We start from the raw sequence: 21,961 nt of genomic DNA on the forward strand, positions 1-21,961 counted from the left end.
CCCAAACCAAACAACACACGCAAAGACTGGCAGATGGGCCACCTTGAGCCATCCCTTGTTTGACCCTTAAGTGGCCACTTTGACTAAAGCTGACCCATTCTACTAAAAAGTTTAAGGAGAGGCGGATCATGAAATTACACTATGTAACACAATTATTGTTTCTGGATAATAAACGTCATTTCCTAATTAGTTCTCATAAAAAACATGGGGAAAGTTTATTAAACTGCAAAAACTTTATTTTTATGGGAGGGACAGTTTACGCAAGAGCACATTTTGATCTAGTTTTTCAATGAATATCTCATCATCGAGTCCCAACCAGTTTCAACCTAGTTTGTGGCAGGCACAAAAACGAAGTTTCTGGTGTAGAACAACTACTTTCAAAGTACTGTATATACTCGAGTATAAGCCTAGTTTTTCAACCCTTTTTTTAAGACTGAAAAAGACCCCCTCAGCTTATACTCGCGTGAGGGTCCTGGTTGGCTTATATTTGAGTCAGCTTATACTCGAGAATATATGGTACATTTATTATATTTCTCTATTATTATTGGTATTACAGTAGAGTCTCACTTATCCAAGCTAAACGGGCCGGCAGAAGCTTGGATAAGCGAATATCTTGGATAATAAGGAGGGATTAAGGAAAAGCCTATTAAACATCAAATTAGGTTATGATTTTAGAAATTAAGCACCAAAACATCATGTTATACAACAAATTTGACAGAAAAAGTAGTTCAATACGCAGTAATGTTATGTTGTAATTACTGTATTTACGAATTTAGCACCAAAATATCACGATATATTGAAAACATTGACTACAAGAATGGCTTGGATTATCCAGAGGCTTGGATAAGCGAGGCTTGGATGAGTGAGACTCTACTGTATTACATTTATTATTTTTCTCTATTATTGTTGCTACTATTACATTTATTTTACTCTATTTTTATTATTATTAATACATTTATTATTTCATTCTGATATTATTATTATTATTATTATTATTATTATTATTACATTTATTATTTTACTCTATTTGCTATTACATGTATTATTTTCCTGTATTTATTATTATTATTATTATTATTACATGTATTATTTTACTCTATTATTATTAAAAGGATACATAAGCTCATTTACATTGAAGAAGATGAGATGATTTGATCAGAGTCGGACAGTCTTAACTTTAATTTGAGCTTTATATAAATATTTAAAAACATTTAACCTACTGATACCTCAATTAATGTAATTTCATTGGTATCTATTTTTATTTCTGAAATCTCCCACCCTCAGCTTATACTTGAATCAATGTTTTCCCAGTGTTTTTGTGGTAAAATTAGGTGCCTCGGCTTATATTCGGGTCGGCTTATACTCGAGTATATACGGTAGGTACTACACCATTAAGATCCAAAGAAGGGGCAAAAGCATTGCGTTGTGGTTTTAACCTTTGCTTGAGGAGGAAAATGTGTTTGAGCACAATAAATCCCCGCAGCGAAACCACTCTGGAAGAACAGAAAGCACTTTTAATGTTACTGCAGCAAAAGACCTGAAAACGCCAGTGGAGCTTCGCACCTTTTCTCCTCCCATCATTGTGGTATTTTGAATAAAGTCTCAGTCCTCCTCCTTGACCTCTTTAAAGAATCAGGGCAGATGGAAGCAGCCAAGGGCCTCTTGGGGACCGAGAGGGGCGCTCAGGTCCTCTTCATGATCCTCAGAAACTCCTGTTCACTGACCAGTCCGTCCTTGTCCAAGTCGGCTTCATCGATCATCTCCTGAGGAGCCCAAAAGAGAAGGGAACTCTAACTATGGAGCTGGACTATGAGCAGGGTCGGCCCAAGGTAATTTTCAAGTGTAGGCGAACAGAATTTTGGTGCCCCCCCCCCCCCAAACCCATCACTGAAAAATAAAAGCGTTGGATAAGCAAAAATGTTGGAGAATAAGGAGGGATTAAGGAAAAGCCTAAATAAAAAACAACACACTGAAAACAGGGGAAATCCAGACAGGAAACAATCAGGGCCAGCTAACACCTGCCAACCAAGGATGCCCCCAGGGAGGAAGCAGCCAGGCTTTGAATCTGCAAGGCCATTAAATACTAATCAAGGTGGCCAATTGCGAAACAGAACAAATTACAAATTCAGTGACAAAGTGGGCAAGAAATATTGGAAAACCAATACAAATTCACGAATGGGAAGAAATTTGGTTGAGGAAAATAAAGTATACATATGCATCAGACTTAGAAGAAAACTATCTGAAAATGTTGCACCGCTGGTATATGACCCCAGCAAAATTGGGAAGAATGTACCAAAACATGGACAATAAATGTTGGAAATGTAAGACAAATGAAAGTACATTCTTCCATTTATGGTGGATATGTAAAAAATACAGCAGATTTTGGAAAATTATCCATGCTGAATGTCAAAAAATCCTCAAAAAATCTTTCCCAATGAAACCGGAATACTATTTATTGGGTATGTTTGATTTGGGATTATTTGCAGATAGAATTTGGACAAATTATTTACTTTTTTAACAACAGCAGCGAGAATAGTCTTTGCAAAAAGGTGGAAGTTGGATACCACTCCTGAATTGAAAGACTGGATTATCAAAATTATGGATATAAAAGACATTGCCAAGTTAACATTCTTACTAAAAGAAAATAGCGGCAGCGGATTGAAAAGGACAGACTGGTCACTTTTAGAAAATTATCTCAAGAAAGATTAAAGACGTAAGGGGGAAAGAAGTTACATTTAGTTTCTATATTGACTTTAATAAGTTGAGTAGAAAGAGCGGAAGTAATTGAATACCCCTTTCTAGACTGTGTGTATGGTGCCTTTTTTTTAAATTGTATTTCATACTTTCCTATACACTTATTGTTCCCACACTTTCATGTATAAAGATCTTCTATTTTTTTCGTCTCTTTTACTTTCTTCTTTTCTTTCCTGCTTTTCTATATTTTATATTGTTCCCCCACTTTTTATGTATTGAAAATATTCTTTTCTTGTTTAATAAAAATTATATATCTATATATATAAAAGAGTGATGGCATCACGGCGATTCACAAAACAACAAAAGTACAGGCCCCCCAACCTCAAAATTTGACAACACAACCCATCATCCACGCCTCAAGGTTGATACAACAAAAAGAAAAGAAAAATAAAGTCCTAATTAGAGGGAGAGCAATAATTTTTTTATCCAATTGCTGCCAGTTTAGAGGGCTAATCTCTGCCCACTTGGTTGCCTAGCAACTGTCCCTTTCAGTTAGGGGACAGGCCGATTTAGGCCTCACTTAGACTTCTTCCACAGATTATCTAATTTTCACTGGATTATATGGCAGTGTAGACTCAAGGCCCTTCCACACAGCTATATAACCCATTTATAATCTTATATTATCTGCTTTGCACTGGATTATCTTGACTCCACACTGCCATATAATCCACTTCAGTGTGCATTTTATACAGCTGTGAAGAAGGGGCCTCATATAATCCAGTTCTAAGCAGATAATATAAGATTATAAATATACAGTAGAGTCTCACTTATCCAACATAAACAGGCCGGCAGAACGTTGGATAAGTGAATATGTTGGATAATAAGAAGGGATTCAGAAAAAGCCTATTAAACATCAAATTAGGTAATGATTATACAAATTAAGCACCAAACATCATGTTATACAACAAATTGTATAACCCAATTCTGCCATGCAGGACACAAGCCAAGCACTCCCAACAGACGGTCACCCAGCCTCTCAATACTAATACAGTAGAGTCTCACTTATCCAAGCTAAACGGGCCAGCAGAAGCTTGGATAAGCGAATATCTTGGATAATAAGGAGGGATTAAGGAAAAGCCTATTGAACATCAAATTAGGTTATGATTTTACAAATTAAGCACCAAAACATGTTTGACAGAAAAAGTAGTTCAATACGCAGTAATGTTATGTTGTAATTACTGTATTTACGAATTTAGCACCAAAATATCACGATATATTGAAAACATTGACTACAAGAATGGCTTGGATTATCCAGAGGCTTGGATAAGCGAGGCTTGGATGAGTGAGACTCTACTGTATTACATTTATTATTTTTCTCTATTATTGTTGCTACTATTACATTTATTTTACTCTATTTTTATTATTATTAATACATTTATTATTTCATTCTGATATTATTATTATTATTATTATTATTATTATTATTATTATTATTATTACATTTATTATTTTACTCTATTTGCTATTACATGTATTATTTTCCTGTATTTATTATTATTATTATTATTATTACATGTATTATTTTACTCTATTATTATTAAAAGGATACATAAGCTCATTTACATTGAAGAAGATGAGATGATTTGATCAGAGTCGGACAGTCTTAACTTTAATTTGAGCTTTATATAAATATTTAAAAACATTTAACCTACTGATACCTCAATTAATGTAATTTCATTGGTATCTATTTTTATTTCTGAAATCTCCCACCCTCAGCTTATACTTGAATCAATGTTTTCCCAGTGTTTTTGTGGTAAAATTAGGTGCCTCGGCTTATATTCGGGTCGGCTTATACTCGAGTATATACGGTAGGTACTACACCATTAAGATCCAAAGAAGGGGCAAAAGCATTGCGTTGTGGTTTTAACCTTTGCTTGAGGAGGAAAATGTGTTTGAGCACAATAAATCCCCGCAGCGAAACCACTCTGGAAGAACAGAAAGCACTTTTAATGTTACTGCAGCAAAAGACCTGAAAACGCCAGTGGAGCTTCGCACCTTTTCTCCTCCCATCATTGTGGTATTTTGAATAAAGTCTCAGTCCTCCTCCTTGACCTCTTTAAAGAATCAGGGCAGATGGAAGCAGCCAAGGGCCTCTTGGGGACCGAGAGGGGCGCTCAGGTCCTCTTCATGATCCTCAGAAACTCCTGTTCACTGACCAGTCCGTCCTTGTCCAAGTCGGCTTCATCGATCATCTCCTGAGGAGCCCAAAAGAGAAGGGAACTCTAACTATGGAGCTGGACTATGAGCAGGGTCGGCCCAAGGTAATTTTCAAGTGTAGGCGAACAGAATTTTGGTGCCCCCCCCCCCCCAAACCCATCACTGAAAAATAAAAGCGTTGGATAAGCAAAAATGTTGGAGAATAAGGAGGGATTAAGGAAAAGCCTAAATAAAAAACAACACACTGAAAACAGGGGAAATCCAGACAGGAAACAATCAGGGCCAGCTAACACCTGCCAACCAAGGATGCCCCCAGGGAGGAAGCAGCCAGGCTTTGAATCTGCAAGGCCATTAAATACTAATCAAGGTGGCCAATTGCGAAACAGAACAAATTACAAATTCAGTGACAAAGTGGGCAAGAAATATTGGAAAACCAATACAAATTCACGAATGGGAAGAAATTTGGTTGAGGAAAATAAAGTATACATATGCATCAGACTTAGAAGAAAACTATCTGAAAATGTTGCACCGCTGGTATATGACCCCAGCAAAATTGGGAAGAATGTACCAAAACATGGACAATAAATGTTGGAAATGTAAGACAAATGAAAGTACATTCTTCCATTTATGGTGGATATGTAAAAAATACAGCAGATTTTGGAAAATTATCCATGCTGAATGTCAAAAAATCCTCAAAAAATCTTTCCCAATGAAACCGGAATACTATTTATTGGGTATGTTTGATTTGGGATTATTTGCAGATAGAAATTTGGACAAATTATTTACTTTTTTAACAACAGCAGCGAGAATAGTCTTTGCAAAAAGGTGGAAGTTGGATACCACTCCTGAATTGAAAGACTGGATTATCAAAATTATGGATATAAAAGACATTGCCAAGTTAACATTCTTACTAAAAGAAAATAGCGGCAGCGGATTGAAAAGGACAGACTGGTCACTTTTAGAAAATTATCTCAAGAAAGATTAAAGACGTAAGGGGGAAAGAAGTTACATTTAGTTTCTATATTGACTTTAATAAGTTGAGTAGAAAGAGCGGAAGTAATTTAATACCCCTTTCTGGACTGTGTGTATGGTGCCTTTTTTTTTAATTGTATTTCATACTTTCCTATACACTTATTGTTCCCACACTTTCATGTATAAAGATCTTCTATTTTTTTCGTCTCTTTTACTTTCTTCTTTTCTTTCCTGCTTTTCTATATTTTATATTGTTCCCCCACTTTTTATGTATTGAAAATATTCTTTTCTTGTTTAATAAAAATTATATATCTATATATATAAAAGAGTGATGGCATCACGGCGATTCACAAAACAACAAAAGTACAGGCCCCCCAACCTCAAAATTTGACAACACAACCCATCATCCACGCCTCAAGGTTGATACAACAAAAAGAAAAGAAAAATAAAGTCCTAATTAGAGGGAGAGCAATAATTTTTTTATCCAATTGCTGCCAGTTTAGAGGGCTAATCTCTGCCCACTTGGTTGCCTAGCAACTGTCCCTTTCAGTTAGGGGACAGGCCGATTTAGGCCTCACTTAGACTTCTTCCACAGATTATCTAATTTTCACTGGATTATATGGCAGTGTAGACTCAAGGCCCTTCCACACAGCTATATAACCCATTTATAATCTTATATTATCTGCTTTGCACTGGATTATCTTGACTCCACACTGCCATATAATCCACTTCAGTGTGCATTTTATACAGCTGTGAAGAAGGGGCCTCATATAATCCAGTTCTAAGCAGATAATATAAGATTATAAATATACAGTAGAGTCTCACTTATCCAACATAAACAGGCCGGCAGAACGTTGGATAAGTGAATATGTTGGATAATAAGAAGGGATTCAGAAAAAGCCTATTAAACATCAAATTAGGTAATGATTATACAAATTAAGCACCAAACATCATGTTATACAACAAATTGTATAACCCAATTCTGCCATGCAGGACACAAGCCAAGCACTCCCAACAGACGGTCACCCAGCCTCTCAATACTAATACAGTAGAGTCTCACTTATCCAAGCTAAACGGGCCAGCAGAAGCTTGGATAAGCGAATATCTTGGATAATAAGGAGGGATTAAGGAAAAGCCTATTGAACATCAAATTAGGTTATGATTTTACAAATTAAGCACCAAAACATCATGTTATACAACAAATTTGACAGAAAAAGTAGTTCAATACGCAGTAATGTTATGTTGTAATTACTGTATTTACGAATTTAGCACCAAAATATCACGATATATTGAAAACATTGACTACAAGAATGGCTTGGATTATCCAGAGGCTTGGATAAGCGAGGCTTGGATGAGTGAGACTCTACTGTATTACATTTATTATTTTTCTCTATTATTGTTGCTACTATTACATTTATTTTACTCTATTTTTATTATTATTAATACATTTATTATTTCATTCTGATATTATTATTATTATTATTATTATTATTATTACATTTATTATTTTACTCTATTTGCTATTACATGTATTATTTTCCTGTATTTATTATTATTATTATTATTATTACATGTATTATTTTACTCTATTATTATTAAAAGGATACATAAGCTCATTTACATTGAAGAAGATGAGATGATTTGATCAGAGTCGGACAGTCTTAACTTTAATTTGAGCTTTATATAAATATTTAAAAACATTTAACCTACTGATACCTCAATTAATGTAATTTCATTGGTATCTATTTTTATTTCTGAAATCTCCCACCCTCAGCTTATACTTGAATCAATGTTTTCCCAGTGTTTTTGTGGTAAAATTAGGTGCCTCGGCTTATATTCGGGTCGGCTTATACTCGAGTATATACGGTAGGTACTACACCATTAAGATCCAAAGAAGGGGCAAAAGCATTGCGTTGTGGTTTTAACCTTTGCTTGAGGAGGAAAATGTGTTTGAGCACAATAAATCCCCGCAGCGAAACCACTCTGGAAGAACAGAAAGCACTTTTAATGTTACTGCAGCAAAAGACCTGAAAACGCCAGTGGAGCTTCGCACCTTTTCTCCTCCCATCATTGTGGTATTTTGAATAAAGTCTCAGTCCTCCTCCTTGACCTCTTTAAAGAATCAGGGCAGATGGAAGCAGCCAAGGGCCTCTTGGGGACCGAGAGGGGCGCTCAGGTCCTCTTCATGATCCTCAGAAACTCCTGTTCACTGACCAGTCCGTCCTTGTCCAAGTCGGCTTCATCGATCATCTCCTGAGGAGCCCAAAAGAGAAGGGAACTCTAACTATGGAGCTGGACTATGAGCAGGGTCGGCCCAAGGTAATTTTCAAGTGTAGGCGAACAGAATTTTGGTGCCCCCCCCCCCAAACCCATCACTGAAAAATAAAAGCGTTGGATAAGCAAAAATGTTGGAGAATAAGGAGGGATTAAGGAAAAGCCTAAATAAAAAACAACACACTGAAAACAGGGGAAATCCAGACAGGAAACAATCAGGGCCAGCTAACACCTGCCAACCAAGGATGCCCCCAGGGAGGAAGCAGCCAGGCTTTGAATCTGCAAGGCCATTAAATACTAATCAAGGTGGCCAATTGCGAAACAGAACAAATTACAAATTCAGTGACAAAGTGGGCAAGAAATATTGGAAAACCAATACAAATTCACGAATGGGAAGAAATTTGGTTGAGGAAAATAAAGTATACATATGCATCAGACTTAGAAGAAAACTATCTGAAAATGTTGCACCGCTGGTATATGACCCCAGCAAAATTGGGAAGAATGTACCAAAACATGGACAATAAATGTTGGAAATGTAAGACAAATGAAAGTACATTCTTCCATTTATGGTGGATATGTAAAAAATACAGCAGATTTTGGAAAATTATCCATGCTGAATGTCAAAAAATCCTCAAAAAATCTTTCCCAATGAAACCGGAATACTATTTATTGGGTATGTTTGATTTGGGATTATTTGCAGATAGAAATTTGGACAAATTATTTACTTTTTTAACAACAGCAGCGAGAATAGTCTTTGCAAAAAGGTGGAAGTTGGATACCACTCCTGAATTGAAAGACTGGATTATCAAAATTATGGATATAAAAGACATTGCCAAGTTAACATTCTTACTAAAAGAAAATAGCGGCAGCGGATTGAAAAGGACAGACTGGTCACTTTTAGAAAATTATCTCAAGAAAGATTAAAGACGTAAGGGGGAAAGAAGTTACATTTAGTTTCTATATTGACTTTAATAAGTTGAGTAGAAAGAGCGGAAGTAATTGAATACCCCTTTCTGGACTGTGTGTATGGTGCCTTTTTTTTTAATTGTATTTCATACTTTCCTATACACTTATTGTTCCCACACTTTCATGTATAAAGATCTTCTATTTTTTTCGTCTCTTTTACTTTCTTCTTTTCTTTCCTGCTTTTCTATATTTTATATTGTTCCCCCACTTTTTATGTATTGAAAATATTCTTTTCTTGTTTAATAAAAATTATATATCTATATATATAAAAGAGTGATGGCATCACGGCGATTCACAAAACAACAAAAGTACAGGCCCCCCAACCTCAAAATTTGACAACACAACCCATCATCCACGCCTCAAGGTTGATACAACAAAAAGAAAAGAAAAATAAAGTCCTAATTAGAGGGAGAGCAATAATTTTTTTATCCAATTGCTGCCAGTTTAGAGGGCTAATCTCTGCCCACTTGGTTGCCTAGCAACTGTCCCTTTCAGTTAGGGGACAGGCCGATTTAGGCCTCACTTAGACTTCTTCCACAGATTATCTAATTTTCACTGGATTATATGGCAGTGTAGACTCAAGGCCCTTCCACACAGCTATATAACCCATTTATAATCTTATATTATCTGCTTTGCACTGGATTATCTTGACTCCACACTGCCATATAATCCACTTCAGTGTGCATTTTATACAGCTGTGAAGAAGGGGCCTCATATAATCCAGTTCTAAGCAGATAATATAAGATTATAAATATACAGTAGAGTCTCACTTATCCAACATAAACAGGCCGGCAGAACGTTGGATAAGTGAATATGTTGGATAATAAGAAGGGATTCAGAAAAAGCCTATTAAACATCAAATTAGGTAATGATTATACAAATTAAGCACCAAACATCATGTTATACAACAAATTGTATAACCCAATTCTGCCATGCAGGACACAAGCCAAGCACTCCCAACAGACGGTCACCCAGCCTCTCAATACTAATACAGTAGAGTCTCACTTATCCAAGCTAAACGGGCCAGCAGAAGCTTGGATAAGCGAATATCTTGGATAATAAGGAGGGATTAAGGAAAAGCCTATTGAACATCAAATTAGGTTATGATTTTACAAATTAAGCACCAAAACATGTTTGACAGAAAAAGTAGTTCAATACGCAGTAATGTTATGTTGTAATTACTGTATTTACGAATTTAGCACCAAAATATCACGATATATTGAAAATATTGACTACAAAAATGGCTTGGATAATCCAGAGGCTTGGATAAGCGAGGCTTGGATAAGTGAGACTCTACTGTACTAATAATAATAATAATAATAATAATAATAATAATAATAATAATAATAATAATAATAATATCATCATCATACAATCCTAAGGTTTGGAGTGACCCCTAAGGATCATCCAGATCAACTTCCTTCTACCATGCAGGAGGACACAATCCAAGCACTTCTGACAGATGGCCATCCACCACTACCGCAACAATTTCTCACCAACACCACCAGACAACGCCACAGCAACGTGTGGCCGGGCACAGCTAGTATATATATATATATATATATATATATATATATATATATATATATATAAAGGTGGCCAATTGCAACATTCACACTAGCCTCAAACAGACAAGAGCTCTTTCTCCCACCCTGGACTGTCCACAGATATATAAACCCCACTTACCTAGCTTCTAACAGACCTCACAACCTCTGAGGATGCCTGCCATAGGTGTGGGCCTGGCCCCGCATGTGTGTGCACCCCCGCCTCCTCTCGGCTTTGGTCTGGGCCTGCTCGGCTTCGGCATGCTGAGCGGGCCCAGACCAAAGCCAAGAGGAGGCAGGTGGTACATGCCCGGGTGTGCGTGCATGCATGCATGCGTGCGCACCCCTGCCTCCTCTTGGCTTCAGCCTGGGCCCGCTTGGCTTCAGCCTGCCGAGCTGGCCCAGACCGAAGCTGAGAGGATAGGGGTGCATGTGCACGCATGCACACATGCGCGCGCACCCAGGAGTGCCTCAACTGCACCCCCAGAGAATGGTGCCACAGGTTCGCCTCGCGGTTGAACCGCCTCTGACTATGAGCTGAACACGGCCCTAAGGCCCCACCCTGCCACACCCCCAGATAACCCCTCTCCTCAGCATTGTACAGGCAGTCCCTAAGTCACAAACTAGAGAGGTTTTGTAGGTTTTTCTTCAGTTGAATATGTTTGTAAATTGGAACCGGAACATTTTTCATGTCTAGCCAGTCAAAGATATATATTGGATTGCATAGGGAAGGGTGAACACCCTGGTGGTGTTTGTTTTACTCTGCCAGGTATGAACTTGCCTGGATACAGGCAATATTAACTCAAAAACACAGATGTCTATAGACTACAATGAACGTTAAAAGGATAGTATGGTATGTAATGTGTGAGTACTATGTTAGTAATGTAATATTTCTTCTATATAAACAACTTTTAGTGGCACTTGTTATACAAGCTGCCAAAGAAGGGGATTATGGTATCTTATTAATATCTATCAAAATTGGATTTGATTAGAAACAGTGGTAGATCATAGCCCTCTAGAATCTCTTACATTTACTGATAGTATATATTACAATGAATATTTTACTTTAGGTATCCACTACCTGTATTTACTTTGACTACATTAGTATGATTCTTAACATAAATGGAATACACTCAGCAACACTTACACAGGTATTCTGGAAAAACTATTCCTCTTTATAGTTTGTGTTAGTTCTGTCAAATAAAAATCAAAACCAGACAAAGTCTTATTATTGACTTAATAACAATCAAAATAGTTGTCGCAGCGTTGAATCGAAGTAAAGAGGAATAGTTTTTCCAGAATACCTGTGTAAGTGTTGCTGAGTGTATTCCATTTATGTTAAGAATCATACTAATGTAGTCAAAGTAAATACAGGTAGTGGATACCTAAAGTAAAACATTCATTGTAATATATACTATCAGTAAATGTAAGAGATTCTAGAGGGCTATGATCTACCACTGTTTCTAATCAAATACAATTTTGATAGATATTAATACGATACCATAATCCCCTTCTTTGGCAGCTTGCATAACAAGTGCCACTAAAAGTTGTTTATATAGAAGAAATATTATATTACTAACATAGTACTCACACATTACATACCATACTATCCTTTTTACGTTCATTGTATGAACTTGCCTGGAGCTCCTCGTCGGTCAGCTCTGCCCCGATCTCATCGGCGATGCGCTTGAGGCCCTTGAAGGAGATCTTGCCACTCTCTGGGTCCTCAAAGAGCTGGAAGGACTTGAGGATCTCCTCATCCGAATCGGTCTCGCACTGGAAAAAAGGGTCAGAAGCGTTGCTCCGGAAAACAAGAAGAAGAGGAGCCCTTGCATTCAGTCCCCAAGAAAGGCGGTCCCCTCAACATTCAATGGAGTCCCAAGAGGCGTACATCCCAGTGTCACCTCCCATAAAGTCCACCCCTAAGAAGCCCTGAGAAAAGGCTCAGCCTCAGTTGCCAGGCTGAGCATGCAAACATATCCAATTGAGACTTTTTTTTTTCAACACAGGCTCCTCCAGACAGAGCAAATGTGGCATTCGCTGCTGTGGTTCTTGGGATTCTTTTAAAAATAGAAATGACACTTCAAACTATTATTTTGGACATTCAGACACCAGCTACAGCCTTTCTTTTTATTTCTGGGACAAATTGGAAGCATAAGTCCCTTTCTCCTGCCTTGTTTCAAATAGAGAGCGATAATGCAGCATGGCACCAGTGAAATGGCATGCTAGCACTATAATGCCTTCAAGTCATCTCTGACCTATGAGCTTTTGGTTGGTTTTCTTCATGGGAAGTTGCCCTTAATCTAGTGGGATTTCTAGCATTGCATGAGAAGTTCAGCTGGATTTTTTTTTTCGTGTTAGGAGCGACTTGAGAAACTGCAAGTCGCTTCTGGTGTGAGAGAATTGGCAGTCTGCAAGGACGTTGCCCGGGGGACACCCAGATGTTTTAATGTTTTATCATCCTTGTGGGAGGCTTCTCTCATGTCCCCGCATGGAGCTGGAGCTGATAGAGGGAGCTCATCCGCTCTCTCCCTGGGTGGGATTCGAACCTGGCAGCTTGCAGATCAGCAACCCAACCTTCAAGTCACGAGGCTTTAACCCACTATGCCACCGGGGGCTCCTGGATAGCTCTAGGAGACCCTTCCAGCTCTTTAATATTATAGTTTTACTAGCTGTGCCCGGCCACGCGTTGCTGTGGCTTAGTCTGGTGGTGTTGGTCAGTCTACATTAGGTTGTATTGATGCTGTGACCTCCACCCTTCTTTATACTCACATTAGTCGTAGTATTTGAAGTCTGTTACTTTCTTCAATTTTTGTGTTGATTGATAATTGCTTGAGATCCCTGTTGTCTTTGGTTTGTTGTTAATTGTAATGTCTGATTCTGCTGAGTGCGGTTTATATTTTTATTGTGGTACAATAGTCTTTTTTTTTTGTTTTGCCTGTGTAGGTGTTTATTATTGTTGTTGTTGTAGTGGTCATGAAGATTGGATAAGTTAGATGCTACTGTATTGTTTTTTGGAGGCCCAGTGTAGCACTGACTGGCCTCTCAGCCTCAGTGCCTGGCTGTTTCTTGCCTGTGATGGTGTTGATTCTTATTGTTGTTGTTGTTGTCATTGTTATTATTGTAATTGTTTTTTTGGAGGCCAAGTGTGAATGTAGGGATTGGGGAGGTGGATGAGTTGTGTTGTCAAATTTTGTATTTGTTATAGTCACAATGCGTTGTTGTGAGTTTTGTGGGTCCAGATTGTGGTTTTCTGGTGTGGTTGTGTTGTTACAACCGGGAGGCAAGGCTTTTGTGTTGTGTTGCCAAGTTTTGTATTTCTGGGGCGTTTAGTTGTGTTGTTATAGTCACGATGCGTTGTTGTGAGTTTTGTGGGTCCGGATTGTGGTTTTGTGTTGTGGTTGTGTTCTTACAACTGGGAGGCAAGGCTTTTGCGTTGTGTGGTCAAATTTTGTATTTCTGGGGCGTTTAGTTGTGTTATAGTCACGATGCGTTGTTGTGAGTTTTGTGGGTCCGGATTGTGGTTTTGTGGTGTAGTTGTGTTGTTATAACTGAGAGGCAAGGCTTTTGTGTTTTGTTGCCAAGTTTTGTATTTCTGGGGTGTTTAGTTGTGTGCCAAGTTTTGTATTTCTGGGGCGTTTAGTTGTGTTGTTATAGTCACAATGCATTGTTGTGAGTTTTGTGGGTCCGGATTGTGGTTTTGTGGTGTGGTTGTGTTGTTACAATCGGGAGGGAATGCTTTTGTGTTGTGTTGCCAAGTTTCGTATTTCTGGGGCGTTTAGTTGTGTTGTTATAGTCATGATGCGTTGATGTGAGTTTTGTGGCTCCGGATTGTGGTTTTGTGTTGTGGTTGTGTTCTTACAACTGGGAGGCAAGGCTTTTGCGTTGTGTTGTCAAATTTTGTATTTCTGGGGCGTTTAGTTGTGTTGTTATCGCATGATGCGTTGTTGTGAGTGTTGTGGGTCTGGATTGTGGTTTTGTGGTGTGGTTGTGTTGTTGTAACCTGGAGGCAAGCCTTTTGCATTGTGTTGCCAAATTTCGTATTTCTGGGATGTTTAGTTTTGTTGTTATAGTCACTTCGCCCGCAACTTTATCATTTTATATATATAGATGGTGCACCTACTTTGTACAACTAATGCTATACTAATAATATAATATATTGTATATACATAATTTTGATAATAATATTATAATGTAATTCAATACAATAAGAATAATACAATATTATAATTGTATATTTATATTACATGTAATATTATTAAGAATAATGCATGACTGCATGGAGCGCCGTTACCTTCCCGCCGGAGCGGTACCTATTGATCTACTCACATTGGCATGTTTTTGAACTGCTAGGTTGGCAGAAGCTGGGGCTAACAGCGGCCGCTCACGCCGCTCCCAGGATTTGAACCTGGGACCTTTCGGTCTGCAAGTTCAGCAGCTCAGTGCTTAAACACACTTCGCCACCAGGGCTCCTATAATATTATATATTATTGTAAATTATATTGTATAAATGTATATATGCATATATGTATGTGTGTATCCATATATATATATATATATATATATATATATATATATTAGCATAGCATGTTAGGGTAACATGTTTGGTAACTTTGGTGCACAGAGAAAGAAAACGCACAAGCAGAAAGTCCTTGGAGGAGGGAAAGCCTCCTCAGACTACTTCCGGACCCTGGACCTTGTGTTGTGCAGGCCTGCTCTAAATTGCAGCCACATCCCTAGTGAGCTTTTTAATAACAACTGTAATAGTAATGATATACTTTTTTATATTCTGCTCTATCTCCCTGAGCTGATTATAAAATGCCGTTATACAGTTAACAAGGACAGACAATACATAGACAATACCTTTTGTAAGGAAAACAAACTGCTTGCTTACCATCTTCCGAGTCATCACAGAGTAAAAGGCATCAAAGCCGACCTTCCCGGAGCCCTCCTTGTCCACATCGAGAGCGATTCTCCGGAGCTCTTCCTTCGACGGCTCAAACCCCAGGGCCCTGATGGACACCTTTGCGGAAGGAAAAAGAGGCCGGGATCAGCAGAAAGGCAAGGGCGGGAGGGAAACCGACCCCTTCTGTGTCACGAGGCAGAGTTCAGGAGAACCTCAGCTCTCGGGAGGTGGTCCTTTGGGGAAAAGAACATTGACTGTTCATTATTACTTCAGTGTATCATCTCCCTTCTGATTTATGGTGAATGGGATTTTCTGGGGCTGAGATAGTGTGCCTCACCCAGGATCACCCAGCAGGTTTTCATGCCACAAGTGAAGACTCGCATCTGGGTCTCCAGAGTCTTAGTCCAACCCTAGTTTTTCCTTACCAGTATTTTATATTCACCCTTTCACCCAATATGGGACTTGAAGCATCACAATAGTGGTTCTCAGCCTGTGGGTCCCCAGATGTTTTGGCCTTCAACTCCCAGAAATCCTAACAGGTGGGAAACTGGCTGGGATTTCTAGGAGTTGCAGGTCAAAACACCTGGGGACCATTACCTTCCCGCCAGAGCAGTACGTATTCATGTACTCACATTTGCATGTTTTCGAACTTCTGGGTTAGCAGAAGCTGGGGCTAACAGTGGGGGCTCACTCCACTCCCCCAATTCAAACCTGCGACCTTTCGGTCCACAAGTTCAGCAGCTCAGCGCTTTAACACGCTGCGCCATCAGGGGATATTATTTCCTAAAGCTTGTGAATATACAATATTTCTGGTTGTTGGTTTTTGTTTTTTTTTGTATGTTGGAGGCAAGTATGAATGCTGCAATTAGGCAAAATGATTAGCACGTAATGGCCTTGCAGCTGTAAAGCCTGGCTGGTTCCTCCCTGAGTGAATTTTTTGTTGGGAGGTGTTAGCTGGCCCTGATTGTTTCCTGTCTGGAATTCCCTTGTTTTGAGAGTAGTGTTCTTTGCGATATTTTATGTGCTTCTACTTCTGTGGCCCTCAGAAAACAGAGGATTTGCCAGACTTTGGTGATGGGAATACTTTGTTGGGAGGTGTTAGCTGGCCCTGATTGTTTCCTGTCTGGAATTCCTTTGTTTTGAGAGTAGTGTTCTTTATTTAATGTTCTGATTTTAGAGATTGTATTGTTGTGTTTTATTATACCAGAGTAATTTTTATATATTCTGATTGTAGTGTTTTTGAATACTTGGAGCAAGATTGTGTTCATTTTCACGGTTCACAGCAACACAATAATAATAATAATAATAATAATAATAATAATAATAATAATGACTTTGGTAATACACACTGCAATGACTTTGGTAATACACTGAATTCCCCTGTTTTCAGAGTGTTGTTCTTTATTTAATGTTCTGATTTTAGAGATTGTATTGTTGTGTTTTATTATACCAGAGTAATTTTTATATATTCTGATTGTAGTGTTTTTGAATACTTGGAGCCAGATTGTGTTCATTTTCACGGTTCACAGCAACAATAATAACAGTAATAATAATAATAGTAATGATAGTAATAATGATGACTTTGGTAAAACACACTGCGCGGAGCTTAGCCTTCTAACTGTCAGCAATTGGATAAAAACCATTATTCCTCTTCCTCTAATTAGGACTTTATTTTTCTTTTCTTTTTGTTGTCGGAACCTAGGGGCAAGGATGATGGGTTGTGTTGCCAAGTTTCGTGGTTCTGGGATGTGTGGTTTCGTTGCTACCTTCACAGCGGCCAGTTTTTTACTCCTTTTTACTAGCTGTGCCCGGCCACGCGTTGCTGTGGCAAAGTGGTGGTGGTATTGGTTAAAAGTTCTTGTGGAATTTTTATTTGACGTTATTTGTATTTTTTAAATTAATCTTATTGTAACTTATCTTTTTTATTATATTTTATTATTTTATTGTATTATTTTTAGTTATTTTGTTATAGTATTTTATTGTATTAATTTTTTAGTGTTTTTAATTATTTTATTGTATTATTTGTATTTTTTTTATTTTTTTATTCTTTTATTAACACTGGGCTGAGTGGGTTGCTAGGAGACCAAGTGGGCGGAGTTTAGCCTTCTAAGTAGCAGCAATTGGATAAAAACAATTATTTCTCTCTCTCTAATTAGGACTTTATTTTTCTTTACTTTTTGTTGTATCAACCTAGAGGCATGGATGATGGGTTGTGTTGTCAAATTTCGAGATTGGGGGGCCTGTAGTTTTGTTGTTTTGTGGGTCGCCGTGATGCCATCACTCTTTTATATATATAGATATAGATAAATCCAGTACTGGGTCTGTGTGTCTCCTTTCTCTGAAAGTACCTGCTATTCTGTCCCACTGAAAAAGGATGAAAGAACATTTTTAAGGTTCAAAAAGTATTCATAACAGAGGGATAGGGCTGTGCGCCCCAACAGTGGTCCTTAAGCCTTGGAGAGGGAGGGGAGGGACTGCCCAAGGGACTCGCCTTCAGGTCCTTGACATCGATGGTCCCAGTGCCCCCAAGGTCCAGCAGGTCAAAGGCGTCGCGCATCTGCTGCTTGTGCAAAGTGCTGAGCTCCAGCTTCGGGCCCATTCTCTTCCTCCGGGTGGAGGGCCCTCCGATGAGTCTCCCCCCTTTAGACGAAGCCTAGAAACGGGGAGGGGGAAAGAAATGTCATGGTTTGCAAAGGCACTGCGCTGTGTGTTAACTGGAAAATGAAGTGCATGAAGCCAATTGGCTGAGCCTGCAAAGAACTGGGGATTGATTTGATACTGTTTCTATTCTGCTGCTGCAGAACCAGTTTGGACAAGTTTTTTTTTAGTGTTGGCTGAGTACTGCTGGTGAAGAGAGCAGTGTACTCAGAGAGAGGCCTTGCTATTTTTGAGGCCTGTTTGCTGCTGATAAAAGGAGGATGAAGAACTGTATGTGGACTGAGAAAGGACTGTTTATGACTGTGGACTTCTGGAAGCAATCAGTTGGACCATTGTAAATACCACTGTTCTTTTGATTTCTTGGAATTTGTAAAGTTCCTGTATTTTTGTTCAGCAAAAAAAGAGTGAGTTCAGGAAGGGAGGGAGGGAGGGAGGGAGGGAAGGAAGGAAGGAAGGAAGGAAGGACGGAAGGGAAGGGAAAGGAAAGGAAAGAAGGAAAGAAAGACGGAAGGAAGAAAAGAAGGAAGGAAGGAAAGAAAGAAAGACAGAAGGGAGAAAAGAAGGAAGGAAAGAAGGAAGGAAGAAAAGAAAGAAAGACGGAAGGAAGAAAAGAAGGAAGGAAGGAAGGAAGGAAGGAAGGAAGGAAGGAAGGAAGGAAGGAAGGAAAGAAGCAAGGAAAGAAGGAAAGAAAGACGGAAGGAAAGAAAGACGGACGGAAGGAAGGAAGGAAGGAAAGAAGGAAGGAAAGATGGAAAGAAAGACGGAAGGAAAGAACGACGGAGGGAAGGAACGAAGGAAGGAGGGAAGGAAGGAAGGAAGGAAAGAAGGAAAGAAAGAAGGAAAGAAGGAAGGAAGGAAGGAATAATAATAATAATAATAATAATAATAACAACACTTTATTTATACCCCGCCACCATCTCCCCAATGGGGACTCGGGGCGGCTTACATGGGGACACACCCAAAACAATACAATGTAAACAGCATATAAAAGAACAGCACAACACAATACAATAAACAATACAGTAAATAATATCCATTACAAAATAAAACAAGGAGACAATAAAAACAAGGGCAGACCACATGAACATTAAGTTAAAACTCGGGGTGAGAAAGACATAAAAATAAAAACCACAGCGAACAGGGTCATAAGGGAGTGGGGGATTCTGGAGGATAGATATTAGGGGGAGGGAGGGAGGGAGGGAGGAAGGAAAGAAGGAAAGAAGGAAGGAAGGAAGGAAGGAAGGAAGGAAGGAAAGAAGGAAGGAAGTAAAGAAGGAAGGAAGGAAGGAAAGAAGGAAGGAAGGAAGGAAGGAAGGAAGGAAAGAAAGAAGGAAGGAAGGAAGGAAAGAAGGAAAGAAGGAAGGAAGGAAGGAAAGAAGGAAGGAAAGAAGGAAAGAAGGAAGGAAGGAAGGAAAGAAGGAAGGAAGGAAGGAAGGAAAGAAAGAAGGAAGGAAGGAAAGAAGGAAGGAAGGAAGGAAAGAAATTGCTGGAAGGAAGATAGATAAGAGGTGCCAAGAGAAGGACAAAGAAACAGAGAAGTATGAATGAGAAACAGCTCGTGCATGCATGTTTAGAAACTTCAAGTATAAAAAGGCCCGAGTTGAATCTCAGTCGTGTGGCCTATTTTCCCGTCACACACCCAATAGTTTTCTCGGGCCAAAATAAACGTATTGTATTTGATCTTCTTGCCTCTAGTGTCTGTTTGAAAAAAAGATACTAGGACTGTCCAAGGCTTTCATGGCCAGAATCACTGGGTTGCTGTGTTTTCCGGGCTGTATGGCCATGTTATATTGTATATAATATATTGTATATACATATAATATTGATAATAATATTATAATGGAATACAATATTATACTACTAATAATACAATATAATAATATTAATTATATATTATATATTAAATGTAATACAGTAGAGTCTCACTTATCCAACATAAACGGGCCGGCAGAACGTTGGATAAGCGAAAATGTTGGATAATAAGGAGGGGTTAAGAAAAAGTCTATTAAACACCAAATTAGGTTATGATTTTACAAATTAAGCACCAAAACATCATGTTATACAACAAATTTGACAGAAAAAGTAGTTCAATAGGCAGTAATGCTACTTAGTAATTACTGTATTTACGAATTTAGCACCAAAATATCATGATGTATTGAAAACATTGACTACAAAATGCGTTGGATAATCCAGAGCGTTGAATAAGCGAATGTTGGATAAGTGAGACTCTACTGTATTACTAATACTATTACCATATAATGACATAGTACAATATAGTAATTTAATGCTTATAATGTGCTATGCTAATAATATATTGTATGTTCATTTGATTTGTAAGCCGCTCTGAGTCCCCTTTGGGGTGAGAAGAGCGGGATATAAATGTAATAAATAAATAAATAAATAAATGTATGTTCCGGAAGCATTCTCTCCTGATGTTTAACCCACATCTATGGCAGGCATCCTCAGAGGTTGTGAAGTCTGTTGGAAACTAGGAAAGTGGGGTTTATATATCTGTGGAATAATGTCCAGGGTGGGAGAAAGAACTCTTGTTTGCTTGAGCCATGTGAGAATGTTGCCCTTGGCCAGCTTGATTAGCACTGAATGGCATTGCAGCTTCAAAGCCTGGTTTTGAACAATTAGGGCCAGTTAAACACCTCCTAACAAAGAATTCCCCCAGGCAGGAAGCAGACAGGCTTTGAAGCTGCAAGGCCTCCCATCTTTGCTCTGTCAATAAAGGGACCCAAATAAAGTGATCACAAGAATTGCCCTCCCCGCCCTTTTTACCATTCCTCCTCCGCCGCCGTCTACCAGCCACAACTGAAAGAAAGGCGGAGCCTCGCAAATCTGGGAGCAGCCATTGGATAGATCAGGGGCACCGCTGCCGTGGCAACCGCTTATCCCCTCCCTCCCGCAGGCAGCTCCGAGGAAGCCATTGGATGGATTGTGCGAAGTGGGCGGCCCTCGGAACAGACATCGCGCCCTCATTGGTTGAAAAAGGGAAGTGGGCGTGGCGACCCTAAGACGGAAGGAACCAGCGGCTGGACCCACGTGGTTAGTGAAGGAGCCAAGATGGAGGTTTGGGAAAGGCGGGGTAGGGATCAACGGTCTGCATGTGTAGTCGAAGGCTTTCATGGCCGGAATCACTGGGTTGTTGTGAGTTTTCTGGGCTGTATGGCGGTGTTCTAGAAGCATTTTCTCCTGACTTTTTGCCCACATCTATGGCAGGCATTCTCAAAGGTTATGAGGTCTGTTGGAAGCTATACAAGTGGGGTTTCTAGATCTGTGGAAGTTCCAGGTTGGGAGAAAGAAACCTTGTCTGTTTGAGGCAAGTGCTATTGGCCACCTTGATTAGCACTAAATAGACTTGCAACTTCAAAGCCTGGCTGCTCCCTCCTTGGGGGGATTCTTTGTTGGGATAGTTTGGAATTCCCCCCTCTTCTGAGTGTACTTTATTTACTGTCAGATTTTGTTCATTTTCATGGATTCCTCCAGTAATGAAGTATGAATTTTTGGTTTACAGATGTTATGTGTAATTGTGTTTGTGTTTTAAAAGGGTAAGTATTAGTTATTGCATCTCAGCACTCAGAGGCTGGTTGCCATGGAGTAGACGGAGCCAACTGCCATTTTGTTGAAGAAGTGCAGTTTAAAAAAGGGATTCAGTCTGTGCTCTGATGAGGCACAGGGAAGATTGATCCTAGGTTGAGGGGATCAAGGAGACTCCGTTGTTCAT

General features: G+C 39.0%; 1 protein-coding gene across 1 annotated transcript; it reads right to left on the reverse strand.

Moving 5' to 3' along the window:
- Window positions 1–7,867: 7,867 nt before the first annotated feature.
- On the reverse strand, window positions 7,868–21,726 carry LOC134294067 (centrin-2-like). Its single transcript, XM_062963887.1, has 5 exons — window positions 21,016–21,726; window positions 18,065–18,226; window positions 15,562–15,690; window positions 12,306–12,443; window positions 7,868–8,136 (listed from the first exon to the last, which is right to left on the reverse strand). Exons 1-5 carry the CDS (start codon window positions 21,445–21,447, stop codon window positions 8,056–8,058), a joined length of 942 nt encoding a protein of 313 aa, XP_062819957.1. The 5' UTR covers window positions 21,448–21,726; the 3' UTR covers window positions 7,868–8,055.
- Between the last annotated feature and the right edge of the window lie 235 nt (window positions 21,727–21,961).

Source organism: Anolis carolinensis, unplaced genomic scaffold (assembly GCF_035594765.1).
Source record: "Anolis carolinensis isolate JA03-04 unplaced genomic scaffold, rAnoCar3.1.pri scaffold_12, whole genome shotgun sequence".
NCBI lineage: Eukaryota > Metazoa > Chordata > Lepidosauria > Squamata > Dactyloidae > Anolis > Anolis carolinensis.

What these genes read in the sequence shown, in the direction of transcription:
- LOC134294067 (XM_062963887.1), bottom strand. Translation starts at nt 21,447, where the DNA reads ATGTGGGCAAAAAGTCAGGAGAAAATGCTTCTAGAACACCGCCATACA. An exon ending in ACGGCGGCGGAGGAGGAATG is followed by an intron (nt 18,227 to 21,015) that starts GTAAAAAGGGCG and finishes CCCCGTTTCTAG; the next exon opens with GCTTCGTCTAAAGGGGGGAG. An exon ending in TGACCGACGAGGAGCTCCAG is followed by an intron (nt 8,137 to 12,305) that starts GCAAGTTCATAC and finishes TGGGCTCCTCAG; the next exon opens with GAGATGATCGATGAAGCCGA.